This window comes from Macaca mulatta, chromosome 14 (genome assembly GCF_049350105.2).
Source record: "Macaca mulatta isolate MMU2019108-1 chromosome 14, T2T-MMU8v2.0, whole genome shotgun sequence".
NCBI classification, from domain to species: Eukaryota; Metazoa; Chordata; class Mammalia; order Primates; family Cercopithecidae; genus Macaca; species Macaca mulatta.
In genome coordinates this window covers 76,592,825-76,612,739 of record NC_133419.1, presented here as the reverse complement: position 1 = coordinate 76,612,739, position 19,915 = coordinate 76,592,825, and the positions used below count along the sequence as shown (strand labels likewise).

Here is a 19,915-nt window from a genome sequence, read left to right as displayed (position 1 = left end):
ATCAGAACCTGGCTGCCCATAGAGGCACCTGCCCAGAAATAACCTGGGGATCCTTCCCTACCTTACCTCCACCCAGGCCAGGCACCAGAAGACTCCCAGCCCCTCAAGTATTCGGGGTCCCAGGCCTAGGCTGCCCACCCCCTTCTTGGCTTCCCTGGGTAGCGGGAGGGTTTGAGGGGAGTCCCACACTCCTGTGAACCATGGAAGCGATGGGGTGAGAGGAAAGGCCCAGGCTGGCTGGGAACATCCATACAGGCCGCCCCCTTCCCTGGGCAGTCCCACATCTGCCACTCCCACTGAGGTGGGGCCAGGAGGCTCTAGAGGGCCATGGTGCTGCAGAGTAGGGTGCCAGACTGGGACTGTGAGGCCCAGCCTGAGTTCTGCAGGTCAATCGCTTTAGCTTTTCTGAGACTCAGTTTCCTCAGCTCTAAGATAGAGGTAGAAGGAGCCCTACCTCGGGATGCGGGAGGCCTGGGGTCTAGCTTGTCTCTGCCTCTGATTGGCTGTGTACAGATCTGGGTAAGCCCTGCCCTTTCCAGGCCTCAGTTTCCCCACTTGCATAATGGGAGCTGGTGACGCTGTGGCAGCTCCCCTTTGGCTTCTTGGTTGAGAAGCATCAGACCAAGGCCTGTTAGGGCTTTACCTTGCAAGATGGGCTGCACAGGTGGGTCAGCATGTGTGAGGCCAAGGGGACGGGCTTCCACCTCTGAGGTCTGGGCAGTCGGGTGTGAAGGGGACCCAGTGTCATTTCCAGGCAGGTCTGGATCTGCAGGCTCCAGGCCCTTCATCAGCCTCCATTTCTCTATCTACACAGTGGGGACAACGGCTGGATGGATCCCTCTTCACTCTGGAGTCCTGGGACAAAGCCTAGGAGGGAATAGGAGGACTCTCAGGCTATGGGGCCCCAGGGGCTTCTTCTTCCTGGACAGGCAACTGCAGCCCCAAGCTGGGGTGGCTGGTGAAGAAGGGGCACTTCCAAAGTTCCTAGATCTCCCCCTGGTTCCTGGACCTGGCGCCTAATTGAGGAGTTAGTTGAGGAATCATGGAGGGAGAGGTTCCCCATGGTTACCCCAGGGGAACAGACGGAAGCCTGGGGAGAGGCTGGGCTTGCCTGGGTGGCCTACAGCCCGAGTTCCTGCTCCATCCTCCCTGCCACGTGGGCACCAGGATGAGGTGGGCCCAGGAAAGCCCAAAGGGACATGGGCAAGGGAGGGACAAAAGTCTGTCTGGGAGAACAGGGTCTCCTCAACTCCATTGTTCTCCCTCCTCAGGGTCTGCAGGCTCCACAGATGCAGAAGCACAGGTATTCCAGGGCAATACTGAGTCCCTAAGCCAGCCCGAAGCCCTCACCAGCCCCCTCCTCACCCCAGAAGCACAGATGTGGGCATCAGGGTCTCTCCCACCCCACCTGTTGACCTCATCCCATCTCTCTCCTGGTAGCTGCCAGGCTACATTTTGGGTGGCGCTGGTGGGGGCACCTTCTGAGGCCCTCTGAGCCCAGCTCTGCCGAAGCCTCTCCTGGAAATGAGCTGGCAATATCATTCCACACCGTGGGCGGCCGGGCTGCAGAACTGCAGAGAGGGACCTTGGGGCCCAGGTCACTTAAAGGAGCCTGAACCCAGCTCCCAGGTCTCTGGCCTAGAATTCTTCATGTGACCTGACCCCTGTGCCTAGAGGGAGAGGGATGCTGTGAAGTGCAGGTCCAGGAAGGAAGCCCTCCTTTGAGGGTGCCTTACCTGGGCCAGGTCCCCCAGAGCGGCCTGAGGGTAGAGTTGCTGGCACCACCAGGAAAGTACCTCAGTGAAGTCATTTGACAACTTGTGTTACCAATGTCAGAGCCTACATTGTTCTTGGGCATTGAGCAGTATGGATGGGGAAATTGAGGTGGAGCAAGGGGCAGTGACTTGCCCCAGGTCGCATAGGGAGAGAGCTGCTGAGCTAGAGCTTGAACCCAGGTCTCTGTCCCAGCCAGTCCCAGCAAGGCCCCCAACTCCTGAATGAGAGGAGGCCTCGCCACCCTGGTAGGGCGCTGAGCTTGGGCCTTGCCTGTGAACTCTGCGTTCCCTCCTGTCCTTTCTTCCACCCTCTCCCCCAGGCCCCCACCCCCAGATAAACTGAAATGTTTCCAATTAGGGGTCTGTTGGAGTGAAGCGAGCGAGATGTCCACAAGGAGAACTCCCCCGCCTCCCGTCCTAATCCTTGATTACCTCCCCAAGGGGGATTTATTTGGAAACGGTCATTACCACTAATTACCAGATGACCGCATGGCCCTCCTCGGGAGTGGAATCTGCTGCCTCCCGCCTGCGATCTCTGCCTGCAGCCCCGGTGGGCGGGTGGCCTCCCTGGCACGCATGGCAGCCTGCTCCTGTCCCAGCCTCAGCCTCCAAGGCGGGCCCCTGGGCCTTCACACTGCTCTGTGCCCACCAAGGCCTCTGGATCTGCTTCTCATTTACCCTCGGGCCACCTGGGGAGTCTGAGCTTCATCTGGAAGGTGCTCTGACAGCACCTTCTCCCTCAGCCTTCTCAGGAGGTTGGAGAAACTGAGACCCAAAGTGGCTCCAGGGCTCACCCCAGGGTCCCAGCCAAGGAGACCCAGGCACCAGGAACACCAGTCTCCCTTCCCTGAGAGCTGCAGCACCCAGCACTCACAAGCTGTCTGCACTGAACTCTCCGGGAAGAGGCTCGGCCCCCATCATCCCACCCCGTGGCTTGAGCTGGAGCCCAGGGAAAGACATGGGAGGCCGCCTTCGCTGCCTGAACGCCCACCATGTGCCATGAGCCTGCTGCTAGGCCACACGCTGATGTGCTGTCGCCCACGTCATCCTTCTTATTTGAAAATGGAGGAAGCTGGCTCAGAAGGAGCGGGAGGAAACTTGGGCAAGGGCGAGCGGCAGAGCGGGCTCAGGACGGGCTGGGTGGGGACCACCCAGAGAGAAGTGACCCCAGTGCCTGCAGGGACTGACAGCCTCACTGAGAAGGATGACGGGGCCTGCTGGGGGGTGCTGGACAAGCACAGCCCTTAAAGCAGAGCTGATCATCCCCTCCGGGCCGCCCTCTGAGGTGTGAAGTGGGAGGCTGTGTCAACCAGGAAGGGCCATGCCCATGTGGGGCTGTTACCCTGCGATGACACCTTACGCAGGGACAGGGTTTGCTGGGTGGAGGTGGAGGGGCTGCTGACAACCAGGAAACACACTGAAGTGATGACGTGTGCCTCTGTGTGGTCACAGCCCGCCAGGAATTACGGCAGGGTTCAGCAACAGGTTCCCCAAGAAGGTGAGGCCAGGGCAGGCCAGAGTAGTTCATTTAGGTCAAGAAACCGCATCTGAGGGCTGCTGTGTGGCCCACCCTGTGCCATATGCTGGCATCTAGACACACCAAACATTTCCCGGCTCAGTTTAGGGGGTGGCAGTGAGGGGAGACTGCCCTGGACACCACAGTTGATCTTACACAGGGCGAGTCGCACTGCCCTAACCACAGGCACCAGGCCCTGCTTTCTGGGTCTCTGGGAAGGTTTTTATTTTGGGGGGTTATAGGGTGGGTGGGCATGGCAGAGCATGAGAGGCAGGAGGAAGTGAAGGAACTTATTGAGTACTTATCATAGCACATATCATTCAGCCTTGGCAAGACCCTGAGAGGTCCCCACGTTGTAGCTGATGCCCAGAGAGAGGCAATAGTTTGCCCAAGTTTGCCCAGCACATAGAGGACAGAGCTTGAGTGAGAACCCAGGCCTTCTCACTCTGTCTGGTCCAGCACTTGCTAGGCAACAAGCGGGGGACTTAGCTTCATCCATGAATTTTTTGTTTGTTTTGTTTTTTGAGATGGAGTCTCGCTCTATCGCCAGGCTGGAGTGCAGTGTCACAATCTCGGCTCACTGCAATCTTTGCCTCCCAGGTTCAAGCAATTCTCCTGCCTCAGTCTCCCAAGTAGCTGGAACTACAGGCACACACCACCACACCCAGCTAATTTTTTTGTATTTTAGTAGAGACCGGGTTTCACCACATTGGCCAGGATGGTCTTGATCTCCTGACCTCATGGTTCACCCGCTTTGGCCTCCCAAAGTGCTGGGATTACACATCTATGAATGTTTAAAACACTTTGCCTACGTTCTGTTATTTAAGTCTCACCATAGCCTTTTTTTTTTTTTTCCAGTAGACAGGGTTTCACTGTGTCACCCAGACTGGAGTACAGCAGTGCAATCATAGTTCACTGTAACCTCAAACCCCCAGGCTCAAGTGATCCCTTCAAGTAGTTGGGACTACAGGCATGCACCACAACACCTGGCTAACTTTTTTACTTTTTTACTTTTTGGTAGAGACGGGGGATCTCCCTATGTTGCCCAGGGTGGTCTTGAACTCCTGGCCTCAAAGGATTCTCCTACTTTGGCCTCCAGAGTAGCTGAGATCATAGACATGAGCAACAACCCCCAGCCTCATCGTAGCCTTTTGAAGTAGTAATTATTTCTCTTTTTATTTTATTTTATTTTTTTGAGACAGAGTCTCGTTCTGTCGCCCGGGCTGGAGTGCAGTGGTGCGATCTCAGCTCACTGCAACCTCTGCCTCCTGGGTTCAAGCAATTCTCCTGCCTCAACCTCCTGAGCAGCTGGGATTATAGGCATGCGCCACCATGCCTGGCTAATTTTTGTATTTTTTTAGTAGAGACAGAGTTTCACCATGTTCACCAGGCTGGTGTCAAACTCCTGACCTCAGATGATCTGCCCCCACCTTGGCCTCCCAAAGTGCTGGGATATTACAGGTGTAAGCCACCGCGCCTGGCCTTATCATTTCTTTATAACAGATGAGCAACCTGGAGCCCAGAGAGGTTGGGTAACTTACCTAGGTCACACAGCTGGTGTCGAAAGCTTGTGCTCTTCCTGGGGCCAGGCCAGGAGCGAGAACAGCTGGGTCATTGATTTATAACTGTTGATAGCTTTATCCAGCCGTTAGACTAGGGGATCCTTGAGGAAAGGATCTATGTCATGTTCATTACCAAATGAGTCTGGGAAGAGTTGGTGCTTAGAAAATACTTCTTCCACAAGTAGATCAAGTTCATTTATTCATTCATGTCCAGAAGCAGGGGGAAAGGCATTCCTGGCATCAGGAAAAGCTTGGGCAGGCATAGTGGCAAGACAGTTCCTTTCAGAGAAGTCAAGAACCTGGTATAGCTGGATGTCAGGATGAGGATGGGTGGCTGGGGAGAGCTGGGAGGCCAGGCTTTGAGGGGCTCTGAATGTCAAGTGGCAGCCCTTGGCCTTGACTAGGCAGGTCCAGGGAGGCTGCCCCCAGGTAGGAAAAGACCACCAAGGTGGTAATTGTAGTAGCTTCCATCACTGACCACTGACCACAGAGCGTCAGCCCTGGGCAGAACGTGTGACACACATTGTCTGATTTAAGCCCTCAGTTAATACTGGGAGGTTGGTGGGAGAGGAGAGGTTAAGTGACTTGCTCAAGGTAGCAAGGGGAGTGACTAGCCTGGAGTCTACCCAAGCCTATGCAGTGCCCTTGGCAATGGGCTGCCTCCCTCAGAACTCAGCTCAGGGGTTCTAGGATCTCTACCTTGCCAGGTCTCAGCCCTGACCCTGGGCGAGAACCGCTGGGGCCACAGCAGGCGGGGCACTCAGCACTTCTGGCTGCACAATGGCCCCTCTTGGTTCCCTGTCCCTCCTGGGTCTCTGCTGGGTTGCTGAAGGCCAGCTGACTCTGAGTTCCAGACGGCCCCTGCTTGGGTGGGGGGACTGGGAGTGAGTCCATATGGAGTCTTTTAGGGTTGTGGGGTCCTTAAGTGCCATCGATGCAGCCTGCCCCTCAGAGAAGGCCTAGGAGAACAGCAGATCCAGGAGGAACCTGGTCCTAGAGTCTTGGAACCGAGGTGCCCAGAGCTGGGATCTGGGAGGCTCTTGGGTCCTCTAACATCACCAGGGTTCATAGAGACCCACTAGGCTAACATTTCCCAAAGCATGGATGAGGTCAGCAGCCTCAAGCAAAGGGCTCTGTGCTCAATATACTCAATAGACTCCCTGAGTTAAACAAAACCAAGCCTGTTGCTTTGCTGCAGGACTTCTCAGGGCCTTTAAAATGTAAATATGCATCCTGACTCTCCAAGCAGGGACATAGTACATTGTGTTCCCCAAATGGATCCCTTTTGTCAGTGTCTCACTGGAGCCCATTCTGGGAAATACAGTTTATAAGTACAAACACAGAGGCCCGAAGAGGGGCAATGAACTATCAAACATCACACAACGAGTTAATGGCCAAGTCTGGATTAGGTACTAAAATGTTCAAGTTCCAGGTCATCACAAAACTGAGTGGCTCTTTAATCCTTTATTAGGAATTCCTTGCATGGATATGGGACTTTACAACATAATAAATGGGTTTAGTAATCACATGAAACAATGATGGAAAACTCCAACCTCATGTTGCGCATCTAGTAAGGCTTCAGTTAATAGTATATATAATTATTGTGATTATAAGAATCTAGCATTTCGCATGGTTTCTGGCACATAGCTGCTCAGTGTTGAATGAGTGTTGAATAAAGACTAATAATTCACAGCTGTGTGAGAACTAAATCAGGTGGTAGTGGTGAGCTTTGTGAACTATAGAGCTGTTTTGTTCGTATAATTATCATAAAGCTTAGGTAGGATGGGGGTTGTGATCCTGTGTTATGAATAGGGCCTGAGGCCCAGAGAGGGACAGTGATGCGCCCAAGGCACACGGGATGGGAGGGGAATCCACTGTTCTGCCAGCCGGCACTTTGGGAGCCTTTCTTGGAAGGAGCCAGGAAACCAGGAGGCAAAGTCCACTGAAGGAAAGGCTGGGGTCAGAAGGGCGGTTGGAGGCCATGTGGCCCCTGACAACCCTGTCTCTCCTTCCATCGGTCATGGCCTTTCCATGGTGTGCAGGGCACTGTCCAAGACACCAGCAGCCCTGGCACTGAACCAGACGCAACACTGCAAGCAGCTGGAGGGCCTGGTGTCTGCACAGGTGCAGCTGTGCCGCAGCAACCTGGAGCTCATGCACACGGTGGTGCACGCTGCCCGTGAGGTCATGAAGGCCTGTCGCCGGGCCTTCGCCGACATGCGCTGGAACTGCTCCTCCATCGAGCTCGCCCCCAACTATTTGCTTGACCTGGAGAGAGGTAGGAGCTGGCAAAGCTGCTAAATGCGTGTGTGTGCGGGTGAAGGAATTCAGGCATCGATCTGTGTGTTTAGATGGAGGGATGGGTTCATGGGCGGGTGGATAATGGATTCATGGATGAATGACGGGTGGATACAGGCATGGATGAATGGGGTATGGGTGGATGAATTAATCATAAGATGGGTGTGTAGGCATGAATTCACAAATAAGTAAACACAGATGAGTGGCAATATCAGTGCAGGGGAGCCTGAAGACCAGCACATGTACCTGTGTGCCCCCATGCATGAATGAAGGAATGAGCTAGGGCTGTGGCCTGCTGTACTTGAGGCCACATATCAGGGAGGCTCCTGGGAGGGGAGTCTAGAAACAAGAATGCTATAGAGCCCACCCTCAGGGCAGACAGGTGTGCCACAGGTAACACTGAACTGGGCTGCTGAAACTGTTGCACCATGCACAAAGCAGTGTAAAGACAGAACATCTCAAAGACTTCCTGCAGGTGGTGGCTTCTGGTGGGGGGTGTCTGGGGGACCCATGTACAATAGGGAGGCTTTTGACAGACAGAAGTGCCCCAGTAGGTGCAATCTCTCTCCTGCACTGTAATAACTTTTCTTGTGGGTCCTAAACAGTAGCAGCTAATATTTGACAAATTCCTTTCTTCCTGAATTATTTGAACTCCAGAGCCAGCCTGTGAGGTAGGTGTTATCACCCATATTCTACAGTTAAGGAAACTGAGGCTGGAGAAGGGAAAGTGGCTTGCTAGTTAGGAGACAGAGCCAGGGCTCGGACCAATGGCCAGGACCCCGCAGCTGAGGCTCCTGAGTGCCCTATTTGTTTCCCAGGGCTGCTGTCCAATGGGCCACAACTAGCTGCTTGCAAACAACAGATGTGTATTGTCTCGAAGTTCTGGAGGCCGGAAGTCCAAAATCGAGGTGTCAGCAGAGCCGTGCTCCCCCTGAAGGTGCCAAGGAGGATCCTTCCTGGCCCGTCCCTAGCTCCTGGTGGCAGTTGGCCATCCTTGGCATTCTTTAGCTTGCAGTTGCGTCACTGCAGTCTCTGCCTCTGTCATCACAGGGCAAGCTCCCTCTTTGTGTGTCTGTGTATCCGAAATTCCCTTTTTACAAGGACACCAGCCACTGGCCTAGGGCCCACCCTGATCTGATATGACCTTGTCTAAACCCCATTACATCTGCAAAGACCCCACTTCATCATAAGATTATGCTCACAGGTCCAGGGGTCAGGACTTGAACACATCCTTCAGGGGGACACGGGTCCACACACAGCAGGCCCTTTGTGCATTCGTCTGGTGCATCAGGAGCTCAGAGCCTGGGCTTCACTACTGTAAAGCATCCCCTAACGCCAGTGCAGGGCAAGTGGGTGAAAGCCCAGAGCTGTGAGTGTGAGTAGGAGGACGTGGGCAAGGGCATGCCTGTGGGTGTGGGTCGAGTGTGGCTGTCAGCTGGTATATTCGGAAGGAATTGGGGAAGCAGGGGTGACAGCTCAATGGCCCTAGTGCCAACCCCTGCTGGCGCCACCTTGGTTACATGAGGGTGTGGGCGAAGGAGGAGGACCTCTGACCTGGGCAGCTGACCTTTCCCTCCCACCCCCAGGGACCCGGGAGTCGGCCTTCGTGTATGCGCTGTCGGCCGCCGCCATCAGCCACGCCATCGCCCGGGCCTGCACCTCCGGCGACCTGCCGGGCTGCTCCTGCGGCCCCGTCCCAGGTGAGCCACCCGGGCCCGGGAACCGCTGGGGAGGATGTGCGGACAACCTCAGCTACGGGCTCCTCATGGGGGCCAAGTTTTCCGATGCTCCTATGAAGGTGAAAAAAACAGGATCCCAAGCCAATAAACTGATGCGTCTACACAACAGTGAAGTGGGGAGACAGGTAACCACCCACCCCACCCAGCCCCAGATAGTTGTGCTTGTACCATTGGCCGGAAAAGGGCCACCCAGCGTGCCCCGATGGTGGGGGGTGCGGGGGGACGGGCCCTGACTGGCCCACACCTGACGTGCCTCACACCGTCCTCATCCTCAGCCCTTCCCTTGCCAGCTGCTTGGGGTTTGTCTCGCTTTCCTCCTCCAGGGGGTCCACCGGGGTTTGGGTTGTCCAAGCAGAAGGAGCACTGAACTAGGAGTCAGGCGCTCTGAGTTCTGGCCTTGGCTCTGGCACTAAACTCACTTAGGGACATTGGGAAAGTCAGTGCCTCTCTAGCCTCAGCTGTTCCCATCTATAAAATGGTGGAGGTGACCTGGTGCTGAGTCCCCATCTGTCATGTTCCTCAGGCTGTCCCTCCCTCCAGGGTGTGGAGAGGGCTGTGGTCAACAGAAGCCTATCCTAAGGGCTCATCTGCTTGGATGTAACGGGGACTCCCACCCATACCCACCGCAGCCGCTAGAACAGTTTCCTCCAGCATTCATTACTATCAGGTTTTCATTCATTCCTCACCTCACTGCCCAAAGGACTGGGGTGAGTGGACCCGTAAGTGAATGAACTTTCTACCAATCTGTGTTGCAGACACTGTGCTTGTTGCTCCATACATTTCTGTTCTGTGGTCACAGAACAACTCGGGCAGGCCTTGTTGTCCCCTTTTCACAGATGGAGAAAGGACCGTGAATGGCAGGGATGGCCACTTGGCCAGAGCTGCATGTGCAGATGGCATCTCATTAGCTCCTCCCTGCACCCCTTAGCCCCATTTTACAGAGGCACTAAGTGAGGCTGAAAGCACTTCAGTGGCTCAGACCTACAGCACGATAGAGCCCAGGACTGTGGGACTCCCAAGTTCAGGGATTTCCGTGGCCTCATCTGCTCTCAAGGGTCTGACTTGTGTGAGGATTCTAGGATGTCCAGGCCATCCTTGGACAGTTAGGGAAACTGAGGCCAAATCATACTGTGGATCTATAGCAAAGCCTGGCCAGGAACTCAGGACTCCTGCCTCCTGGCCCTGCTTACCTGTCCCCGACCCCTGCTCATGAAACCCAGTGCGAGCCCTTCACCAGCGGCCTGCACGCCCACCACCATGGCCACGCCCACCATCATGGCCAGGCCAGCTGGACGCCACATGCTGCCAGGGGCACAGCCCTCCCCTCCCCACCATGCAGTCCAAAGAGGATCTTCAGCCTCAGGGCAAATCAGGACTGTCCCTGAGGCCATCTGCAAAAGGGGCCAGTATCCCCGAAAGCTGCAGGGCTGCTGAGGATTAAATGAGATCACAAACACATGTTTAGTACCTCGGGAAGTTCCAGGCCCCTTCCCCCAGCTTATGCTGAGCAGCAGAACCTAGTTCACCTTCCCTCGATGGCTCACCAGTGCCTCGGTGCCCTGCAGTCCTGCTGACTTCATCCCTGTGACCTCCATAGACTTTTCTCAGCAAATTCCAGATTGGGTACCCAAAAGTACTCCCTGGGTCCTCACTTCCTGGCACTGGAGAGGAGAGGAGCCCTGGGACCTTGGCCAGCTTCCCCACTAACTCACTTGTCTTGGGCAAGTCCTGCCCACTCTGTGCCTCAGTTTCTCCATCTCTCTGATGCAGGGGATGGACCCAGGTTCCCATGACTCTTGCAGGTCTATGAACAGGAGAGGCAGGAGGGCAGGCCTGGGCAGGGGAATCCAAGTCTTGTGTTGAAAGAAGGGTTTAAAAGGCAGAACTGGAAGGCCTGTAGAAGGCATCTAACTTCTGCCCCTCAGGTATGAATGGAGAAACTGAGGCCCAGGGAAGCTGGTGGGCCCGAGTCCTTTTTGAAGCCAGGGCAAGAGGCTCCCCAAGCCTCTGAGCCCAAGGGGTCTCCGCCATCGTTATTACTTAAATGGATTTTTCAAAACCAGCATTGATTTAACCTTTATGGTTCACAAAACCCTTTTGTGTGTGCCATCTCATTTCATCCTTACAGCTCTCTGCAGGGCAGGAATTATGTGCTCGCTTTGCACGAAAGAAGACAGAGGCCCTGAGTGGTGACGTGGCTTGCTGAGGGTGGCCTGGCAGGAGCACTGGCAGTGGGGGGAAAGCCGGCCAGGTGGCAGGGAGGTGCCCCCTGCACTCACCCCTGCCTTTTCTCCCCTTCCTACGCTCCTCCCTTCCTTCCTTCTCTTCTTTTCTTCCTTTTTTCCAGCAAGCATTTAGTGAATGAAAAAGCATGGAACAATTAAAAGCCACCACTTTTGGAATCACCCTCAGATCTGGGTTCAAATCCCAGCTCCTTGATTTTCTGACTGCACCCTTGGGCATGAGACTTAGCCTCTCTGAGCTATTGTTTCTTCTTTTTAAAATGGGGGAAGTTAGGATACCTCCCTTGAAGGGCTGTTGTGGTGATCAATCTCCATTATGCGTTAGAGCGCTTGGTGTACAGTAGGTGCTCAATAATGACATCCCTATCCCTGCAAATGCCTTTCTTCCTGCCCCTCAGCTGTCCCCCAAGGTTGCAGGAAGGCCCACACCACCTCCAAGCTTTAAAGCAAAAAGCTCTATCACTTGAGGCTCCAGCAGGCAGTGACTCCCTGAGCACCCAGCCATGGGTGGGTGGGGCTGGGGTCCTGGGGCAGGCCAGGGAGGGGACTCTGGCCACCCAGCCGACGCCTTCCCCTGTCTGCAGGCTCTGCGCGCCTCTCTGGAAATGAAGTGTAAGTGCCATGGGGTGTCTGGCTCCTGCTCCATCCGCACCTGCTGGAAGGGGCTGCAGGAGCTACGGGATGTGGCTGCTGACCTCAAGACCCGATACCTGTCGGCCACCAAGGTAGTGCACCGACCCATGGGCACCCGCAAGCACCTGGTGCCCAAAGACCTGGATATCCGGCCTGTGAAGGACTCAGAACTCGTCTATCTGCAGAGCTCACCTGACTTCTGCATGAAGAATGAGAAGGTGGGCTCCCACGGAACACAAGACAGGTGAGGCCTGCCGCCACCTTGGTGGGAAAGGGTCACCTGTGTTGCACATACTGTTCCCCAACTCAGGGCCATGCACACAGCAGGGACTCAGGTGGCATTTGGGGAATGGAGTCCCTGCTCAGTTGAGGGAGTTGGCCCCAGAACTGCTAAGTGGAGATGCCAGGGTCCTAGGGTCCCCTGCAGAGCTGCTGGGAGCACCTGTTCTGCACTGTGCCTGGCAGGGGCCCAGGGAATGGGGGCTGATGGGAGGCTCCTGCTCTACCTTCCCCAGCTGGGGAGACAGATGCAAAGAGACAATGACGCTACTGGGAGACGGGACAGGAACGAGGCTGCCCAACATAAGATAGGTGCTCAGAAAATGTTTGGCAGATGAACAGATGAAGGGTAAAGGCCATACAGCCTGCTCGTTGCACAGCAAAGGGACTGAGGTGCCAGGGGAGATGGGGACAGCCTACAATGAGTGAGGGAGAGCGATGTCTGCCTGCATTCCATGCAGCGACACTGCCCCTGTGTCCTCGCCTCTGTGAGCCCTCTCCCCGGCCCCCTGCTCCTCCCATCTCCTCCTGGGGACCCTGAGCCTGGAACCCTACCACAGCCCCAGTCACAACTGCTGCAGTCGGCTCAGGACAGGAGAGTGAGGGAGCCAGGGGTGACTGCAGACCTACTGTGTGCTGGGTGGGGTTGGTGAGGACTGCACAAGCAGCATTTCCTGAAGACGGTGCTGGCGAAAGCTGGTCCCGATCTACGAGAGAAAGAGCTCTGTCATCACATGCTTTTGGGAAATTCTCTGGCAATTCACAAGGCACTAGAACATATGAAAGGCTCTGAGGAATCTGCAGTAAAGATCTGTTTAAGCCAGTGTTTCCCAGAGGTGTTTGGCCACGGAACGCTTCTATTAAGGAGCCCCTAATAGCATTCCACAAAACTCGTGTTCTCGGGGTTAAAAGAATATTGCACCAGAGAGTGGGTGTCTGGGAACGTGTCTGGCACATAGTTGGTGCACAGCCAGCGTTGACTTCCTCCGCAGCCCACGTTCCTGTCTCCAGGAGAGGGAGGGGTGGGCTGGGGGGCTGCATCCCCACAGGCCAGGGCAGCAGGCTCTGTGAGGAGGCCCAGGCTCCCATCTGGAGGCCAGATTGAGGGGGTCGACAGAGGGAAGATGGAACCAGGTCAGGCCAAGGAGACAGGAAGAAGCCAGAGGCTGGGCTGAGGTAGATGGGGATGGGGGAGTTAGAGGAGGATTCTAGAACATGGAGGGCTGCAGGAGGCCCACAGAGGACCCGAGAGTGAAGAATGGGTCTTCCTGGATCCATGTGCAGCTCTGTGTGTGTCAGGGAGGGCACAGCAGGGGGACTTGAGCACATCCTTCACTGATCTGAGGCTCAGGCTTGTCTTCCGCACAGTGGGGAGGGCACACAGGGTTGTCGCGTGATCTCCAAGCACACGTACCTAGCATCTCCCTCTCCCCTCCCGTCCTGGGTAGTCCCCCCTCCCACTGTGCCCTCTCTCCCAGTCGCCCCTCCCTCCTGATGAGGAGGCCCCGCCCACAGCACCACCCATCCTCCTGCTTCCTTCGCAGCCCCCACAGGTCTCCTGCCTTGCGGCTCCGGTCCTTCCCCAGGGAGGGCCCTTGCAGGCATCTGTGTTAGTTGGCTTTTGCTGCGGTAACAAACAGCCCCAATTTCTCAGTAATTCACAACCACAGACATTTCTCGTGCCCATTACATGAGACTGCAGGTCAGCTGTATCTCTGCCTGGCTCTGGTAGGTGCTGGTGGGGGATCCCCAAGGGCTCAGGTCATGACAGGAAAGCTTGGTGTGAGGGGAGCCCAGAGGGTCCCTGATCCAGCCTGGACATCAAGGAAGGCTTCCTAGAGGAGGGGAAATGTGAGATTGATGATTAGGTTGGGGGTTGGATGTAAGTGAGCTTGGTGAACTGTGCAAGGTGTGTGCATGTGGGGTATCTCTAGAGGCTGGCTCCCTCGCTGCGGAAGATACCTTGCAGCCTCCTCAAATCTAACCTGGGGAAACCGAGGCCTAATCTGCAGTCAATATTCCAAACCCTAGCCCTCTTGTTATATTTCTTCCAGAGGCTCGCACCTCTGAAACCCACACATCCCCCACCACCCACAGTTTGAGCCACCCTGTGCCCTGGGAGCCAGGCATCCCAATGGCCCTTCCCTGGGCCTGTGGCCCCACTGGCCCCAATCCTGGTCCCAGGCACCTGGGCCTTGTCTGAATCTGACATTGGAAGCCAAGTTTTCAGACAATGCATGTCAGGGATCCAGAAATTTAAAAAAGAACCCTGTCTCCTTCCTACCACTCAGGGTAGAGTGCTCAGCCAGAGCCTTCAGGAGAAGGCTGAGGGGGAACTCATGGATGCTGAGTGACCAAACAAAGCCCAAAAAGGTTCAGTGACTTGCCTTAAGTCACACAGCCACTAAGTGGCAGAGCTGGGGCTTGAACCCAGGTCTGTCCAGCTGTGGGGCATGTATTCTTCCGGGAACTGCTGGCAGCCCCCACTTACTTGTCACTGGCTGGCTCTCCCTAGATGCTCCCCTCCTTCTGCCCATGGCCCCTTCCAGCTCAGGCCTGGCCTCTCCCCCAGTACTGATCAGCCTCCTCCGGGCCTCCAGCTCTCCCCTTCCATCTGCTCTCACTGTTCTGAGGGCAGGCCTGGTCTTCTGCCTTTGCCCAGGCTATTCCCTCTACCCCAGCACTTCTTCCCTCCTCTGCACGGTGGAGTGCTGCTCCTCCTTCATGAATGGCCTAGATGGCCTCTCCTCTTCCAGGAAGCCCTCCTGGACTCTCAAGACCTTGTACTCACCCCGGGCAAGGCCCCTCTCCCTTCTGTGTCTGTTTCCCCATCAGTAAATATGAGGATTGCATTCGGTCGTCTCTAGGACTTTCCCACATTGGACATTCTGGGATTCCTCAGTCCACATGTGGGGACCATTTGTCCCTGTCAGTGCCCCAGCCCCCTGCTGCTCTGTCCGCAGCTACATCTCATGAAAACACTCCCTGTCTAGCCTCAGCCTGGCTAGAGGAGCCACCAGTCTGAACAGATGATTTGTCACTAGACAGAAGAACTGAGAGCAGTGGAAGCATGTTTGCATTTTATAGGGACCTTCAATGCCTTCGCATCCCACATTTGGGAAGAAATGCAGCCCCTGCCGGCTTCCACGCCCCGCCCTTTAGGGTAGGGAGAGCAAGCCAGGGCCTTAGTTTTAGTCCCCGAGTTTAAGCCTCTGCCCTTTGCTGAGCCTGTTTTCATCTGCATGATGGACGTAATAATACCACTGACCCAAGGGCCCTGAGCACCTCCACTAAGATAAGACACTGGAGGGAGTGCCTGACCCACAGGAGGCACATGGCCAACAGACCCCTCTTCCTCCACGAGCAGCACGTCCAATGCCCACTGGGGCTTCTAGTATTTCAGCATTTATGCTAGGATTCTAAAAATCAAATGGTCTTTACATCTCTCATAATATTTAATTAAACATTAAATATGGCCGGGTGTGGTGGCACATGCCTGTAATCCTAGCTACTTGGGAAGCTAAGGCAGGAGAATCGCTTGAACCCAGGAGACAGAGGTTGCAGTGAGCTGAGATTGCACCACTGCACTCCAGCCTGGGCGACAGAGCGAGACTCTGTCTCAAAAAAAAAAAAAAAAAATTACACATAAACACATAAAGGTAGGATTATTAGATTGGTGGGAGGGTCTTTCCAGTATTTAGAAGTAGAAGAAATAGAAAAAAGATACCTCCAAGAAAACAAAACAAGGCTGGGCACGGCAGCTCATGCCTGTAATCCTAGCAGTTTGGATGGCTGAGGTGGGAGGATTGCTTGAGCTTAGGAGTTCAACACCAGCCTGAGCAATATAGTAGGATTCCATCGCTACAAAAATAAAAATTAAAAAATTAGCCAGGCATGGTGGTGTGTGCCTGTAGTCGCAGCTACTCAGGAGGCCAAGGTGGGAAGAGCACTTGAGCCGGGGGCCTGGGTTGGCGGGGAGGTGGGGGTCAAGGCTGAGGGGAGCCATGATCACAACCACTGCACTCCAGCCTGGGCAACAGAGTGAGACCACATCTCAGAAAAAATAAAAGAAAATAGCTCCATCATTTTGGTAACCCCTTATTAGAAATATAGGGAAAAGTTAGAAGTACCTTCAGGTAAGAGGATTGTTTAAAAGTCCCCAAAGATCAAGACAGCTTCTAAGAAGGGCTGAGTCGGTGGCCATGGGAGATGCTGCCAGCTGCCTGGCTGGGAGTCATAGGAGATGCTGCCGGCTGCCTGGCTGGGAGTCATGGGGTGTTGGTGGGTCGGTGACCAAGGCATGCACTGACCTCCTTCCTGCCCCCACAACAGGCAGTGCAACAAGACATCCAATGGAAGTGACAGCTGCGATCTTATGTGCTGCGGGCGTGGCTACAACCCCTACACAGACCGCGTGGTGGAGCGGTGCCACTGTAAGTACCACTGGTGCTGCTACGTCACCTGCCGCAGGTGTGAGCGTACCGTGGAGCGCTATGTCTGCAAGTGAGGCCCTGCCCTCCGCCCCATGCAGGAGCGAGGACTCTGCTCAAGGACCCTCAGCACCTGGGGCCAGGGGTCTGGAGACACTCCATGGATTCTGCTTGTGAATTCCAGATGCCAGGCATGGGAGGCGGCTTGTGCTTTGCCTTCACTTGGAAGCCACCAGGAACAGAAGGTCTGGCCACCCTGGAAGGAGGGCCGGGACATCAAAGGAAACCGACAAGATTAAAAATAACTTGGCAGCCTGAGGTCCTGGAGTGCCCATGGGCTGGTCTAAGGAGCGGGGCTTGGGATTGGTGAGACTGATACAGACGTGACCTTTCAGGGCCACAGAGACCAGCCTCCGGGAACGGGTTTGCCCGCCTTCTTCAGAATGTTCTGCGGGACCCCCTGGCCCACCCTGGGGTCAGAGCCTGCTGGGCCAACCACATGGAACCACTAGCTTGGGTTGTAAATGTTTTCCTTTGTTTTTTTGATTTTTCTTCCTTTGGGATGTGGAAGCTACAGAAATATTTATAAAACATAGCTTTTTCTTTGGGGTAGCACTTCTCGATTCCTCTTTATATATTTTATATATATAAATATATATGTGTATATATATATATATATAATGATCTCTATTTTAAAACAAGCTTTCTAAGCAGCTGTACGAAATAAATGCTGAGTGAGCCCCAGCCCGCCCCTGCAGTTCCCGGCCTCCTTGAGTGAACTCAGCAGACCCTGGGGCTGGCAGAGGGAGCTCTCCAGTTTCCAGGCAAGGCGGCTTCCGATTGATGTCCCTTCTCCCCCCGCGCTCCCCCACACCGGGCCCTGGCCCTGATCTCCCTGTAAGATCTCTTGGTCAAGGGCGAGGACAGACGTCGTGAAACATAAACCCAGCTGGCAGCATCTTTTTTTCCTCAGGGACACACATGCATGCGCGGCTCAAAGCCTGGCCATGTTGTCAGGCCTGCCTGCTAAGCTGGCTTCAAGGGAAAACCGTCCCTGGGCAGCTGGGATGCAGACTTCGGGGAGGCAGCCCTGGTGGGTTTTCTGCATGACCCTGGGGAGGGCTCTCTGCCAGCCTCAGTTTCCCCATTTGTAAAATGGGAGTGGTGGGGAGGAAGGCTGAAGGTTAAGAAAGGCCTCGTGCCTGGAGGCTGGCGGCAGCGGACGTGTTGAGAAGTGGCTGGATTCTGGTTCTGTTTTGAAGGGGAAGCCAACAGGATTTGTTCTCTTTTTGCATGTGGGGTGTGAGGGGAAGGAGGCCCAAGAATGACTGCCGGGGTTTTGGCTGGAGCACTTGGAAGGCTGAAGGGGCTGGATGCCGACATGGGGGTGGGGAGAGGCCTGGGGTTCAGATTTGGGCCCATGGGGATTGTGACACTGTTTATGCTCCTAGTGGAAATACTGAGTGGACGGGAAGATATTTGGGACTGGAGTTCTGGGAAGTGGCCAGGGCTGGAGATCCACATTTGGGTGTCATCACTAAAGGAGTGTGTGGGATAGAAGAGTGAAGAGGACCAAGGCCTGGGCCTGGGACACTCCTGCCCTGGAGGTTGGGGAGATGAAGCTCAGAAGAGACACGGAGACAGAAGGAACAGCCAGGGAAGCAGGAGGGAGGTCGGTGGTCCTGGCTGTTGCCGGGGAACAGGATCATCGCAGGCATATCACAGTCCCTCTGAGCTTCCGCATCACCTCCCACATGTAGGAAGCACCAGTAACCAAGAGTTGAGTAAGTGGGGTATCCCCAGTGCCTGGCCAGAGCAGGTGGCCCCAAAACAGAAGTAGTGGTTCATCACCTGGATCTTGCTGTGGCTGGGGGGTAACCACACAAGACAAAGGGTGTAAGAGGATGTTATAATCTGGATCTCTGCATGCACCGGAGAGTCGGGCTCAGACCAGTGCTCTTCCCTCCCCGAGCCGGCTGAGGACTGAGACACCACCTGGAGGGGCTGGGGCAGAGTGGGGCCTTGCGCAGGATTTAGATAAGTGAAGCCACATCCTTGGGGGTGGGATGGCATGGATAACCCCTCAGGGGCTGGACCTATCCTGAGTGGGAAGAAGGGGGGTTTTTGTGGCCATCTTCAAGGCCCAGCCTGAAAGCTTGCAGTGGGGGCAGCCAGAGCCACAGAGTCACCAGCTGCAAGGAACCTCAAGATAAGTCTTCTGGTGTGTTTTGCAGAGGAGGAAATTCAGAGATGGGAAGGGCCTTCCTGTGGTCACAGAGCTGATAAGGGGCTGGGAGCTGGGGGAGGTGGAGCCTCCCCGGGTGGGGCCCCTGCCAGCCCCTGTGTCGAAAACCCCCAGCCTCCCTGGAAGGAGCCCCTGGAATGTGTGCTCTCCAGACCCAGGGCTTCCCTGCTTCTCAGCGACCTCCTAGCCCACAAAACCAATTCCCGGTCCCTAGCCTGGAACACAAGGCCTGTTCCCCAGGCACAGGCAATTCTTCCAACAGCATTTCCTGCAAATCCCAGCTGCTCAGCCCGCCTGGCCTCTGGGCATCTGCTGCTCTCCCTGACCAAAAGTGCTGTTTTCCTTGCTGGAATCGCACACAACCCTCACAGCCCTCTCCACAAAACCTTCCCCAGTGCCTTGGGTGGAAGGGATCTGCCCCTCTTCAGGCTCCCCACAACCCTCTGAACATTCAAAGCAGCCATCACCCTCCTTCTCAAGCTGCCAGTCAATGCCCTCTTCTGCAAAAGCCAGGTAAATGGCTCCCTCCTCCAGGAAGCCCTCCCCAGCTACCTTCAGCCTGGGTCAGGGGCCTCTGCTGGGTTCCCACAGCCTCTGTGCTCCCTCCAATGTTCGCGGAACCAAGGTGTTGAAGAGGGCTGTGTTGTGTCATATCATCTGTCTCCCCCACCTGTCTGGGGCCTTTTCATGGGCTGGGACCAGCCATATGCACCCATGGGCCCTGGGATCTGGGGGGCAGCACAACAACAGGGCTAGGTATAAAACCTACCTCTGAAATGTTGGATTTGGGAGTGTCATTTGGACCTCTGTCAGGACAAGTAAATGGGGGAAACCAGACCAGGGACCAAGAGCGGCTCTCAGAAAGGGTGGCCACGTGAGATAAGTGCTACCATTTACTGTGCACCTGCTGTGTGACCTTCTAAGCACATTGGCCCAAGTCATCACAGCAGCCCTTCGAAGTGAGTATTGTTACCATTGACACAGGAGGAAACTGAGGCTCTGCGAGGAAAGGTGGCTCGCTCCAGACCTCAGGAAAGCTCCCAGCACAGCGGGGCTCTGAGCGCAGGTGCGTCCCTGCTCACACGTCTGCACTCCCAGCAGGCTCGGGGGAGCTGCATGGAGAGCTGAAGACAGTTTCCTGGGCTGAGCTAGAGGGCTGGGAGGGGAGACCTCAAGCTCAAGACAGGAGACCCTG

The 19,915-nt window shown here is 55.3% G+C and overlaps 1 protein-coding gene across 3 annotated transcripts in view; it reads left to right on the top strand.

The window, feature by feature from the left end:
- Positions 1–17,090, top strand: part of WNT11 (Wnt family member 11) — a 49,438-nt gene extending 32,348 nt beyond the window's left edge. For 2 of the 3 annotated variants that reach the window (XM_077963921.1, XM_077963920.1), the window contains exons 3-7: positions 6,896–7,131; positions 8,738–9,015; positions 11,718–12,010; positions 16,378–16,478; positions 16,660–17,090. In XM_077963921.1, coding sequence (XP_077820047.1) covers positions 6,896–7,131; positions 8,738–9,015; positions 11,718–12,010; positions 16,378–16,478; positions 16,660–16,793 — 1,042 coding nt within the window. In that variant the 3' untranslated portion in view covers positions 16,794–17,090. Of the gene's footprint in view, positions 1–6,895; positions 7,132–8,737; positions 9,016–11,717; positions 12,011–16,377 lie in introns of all 3 variants that reach the window. The other variant, XM_001086955.5, reaches the window with a different exon arrangement.
- Positions 17,091–19,915: the final 2,825 nt, after the last annotated feature.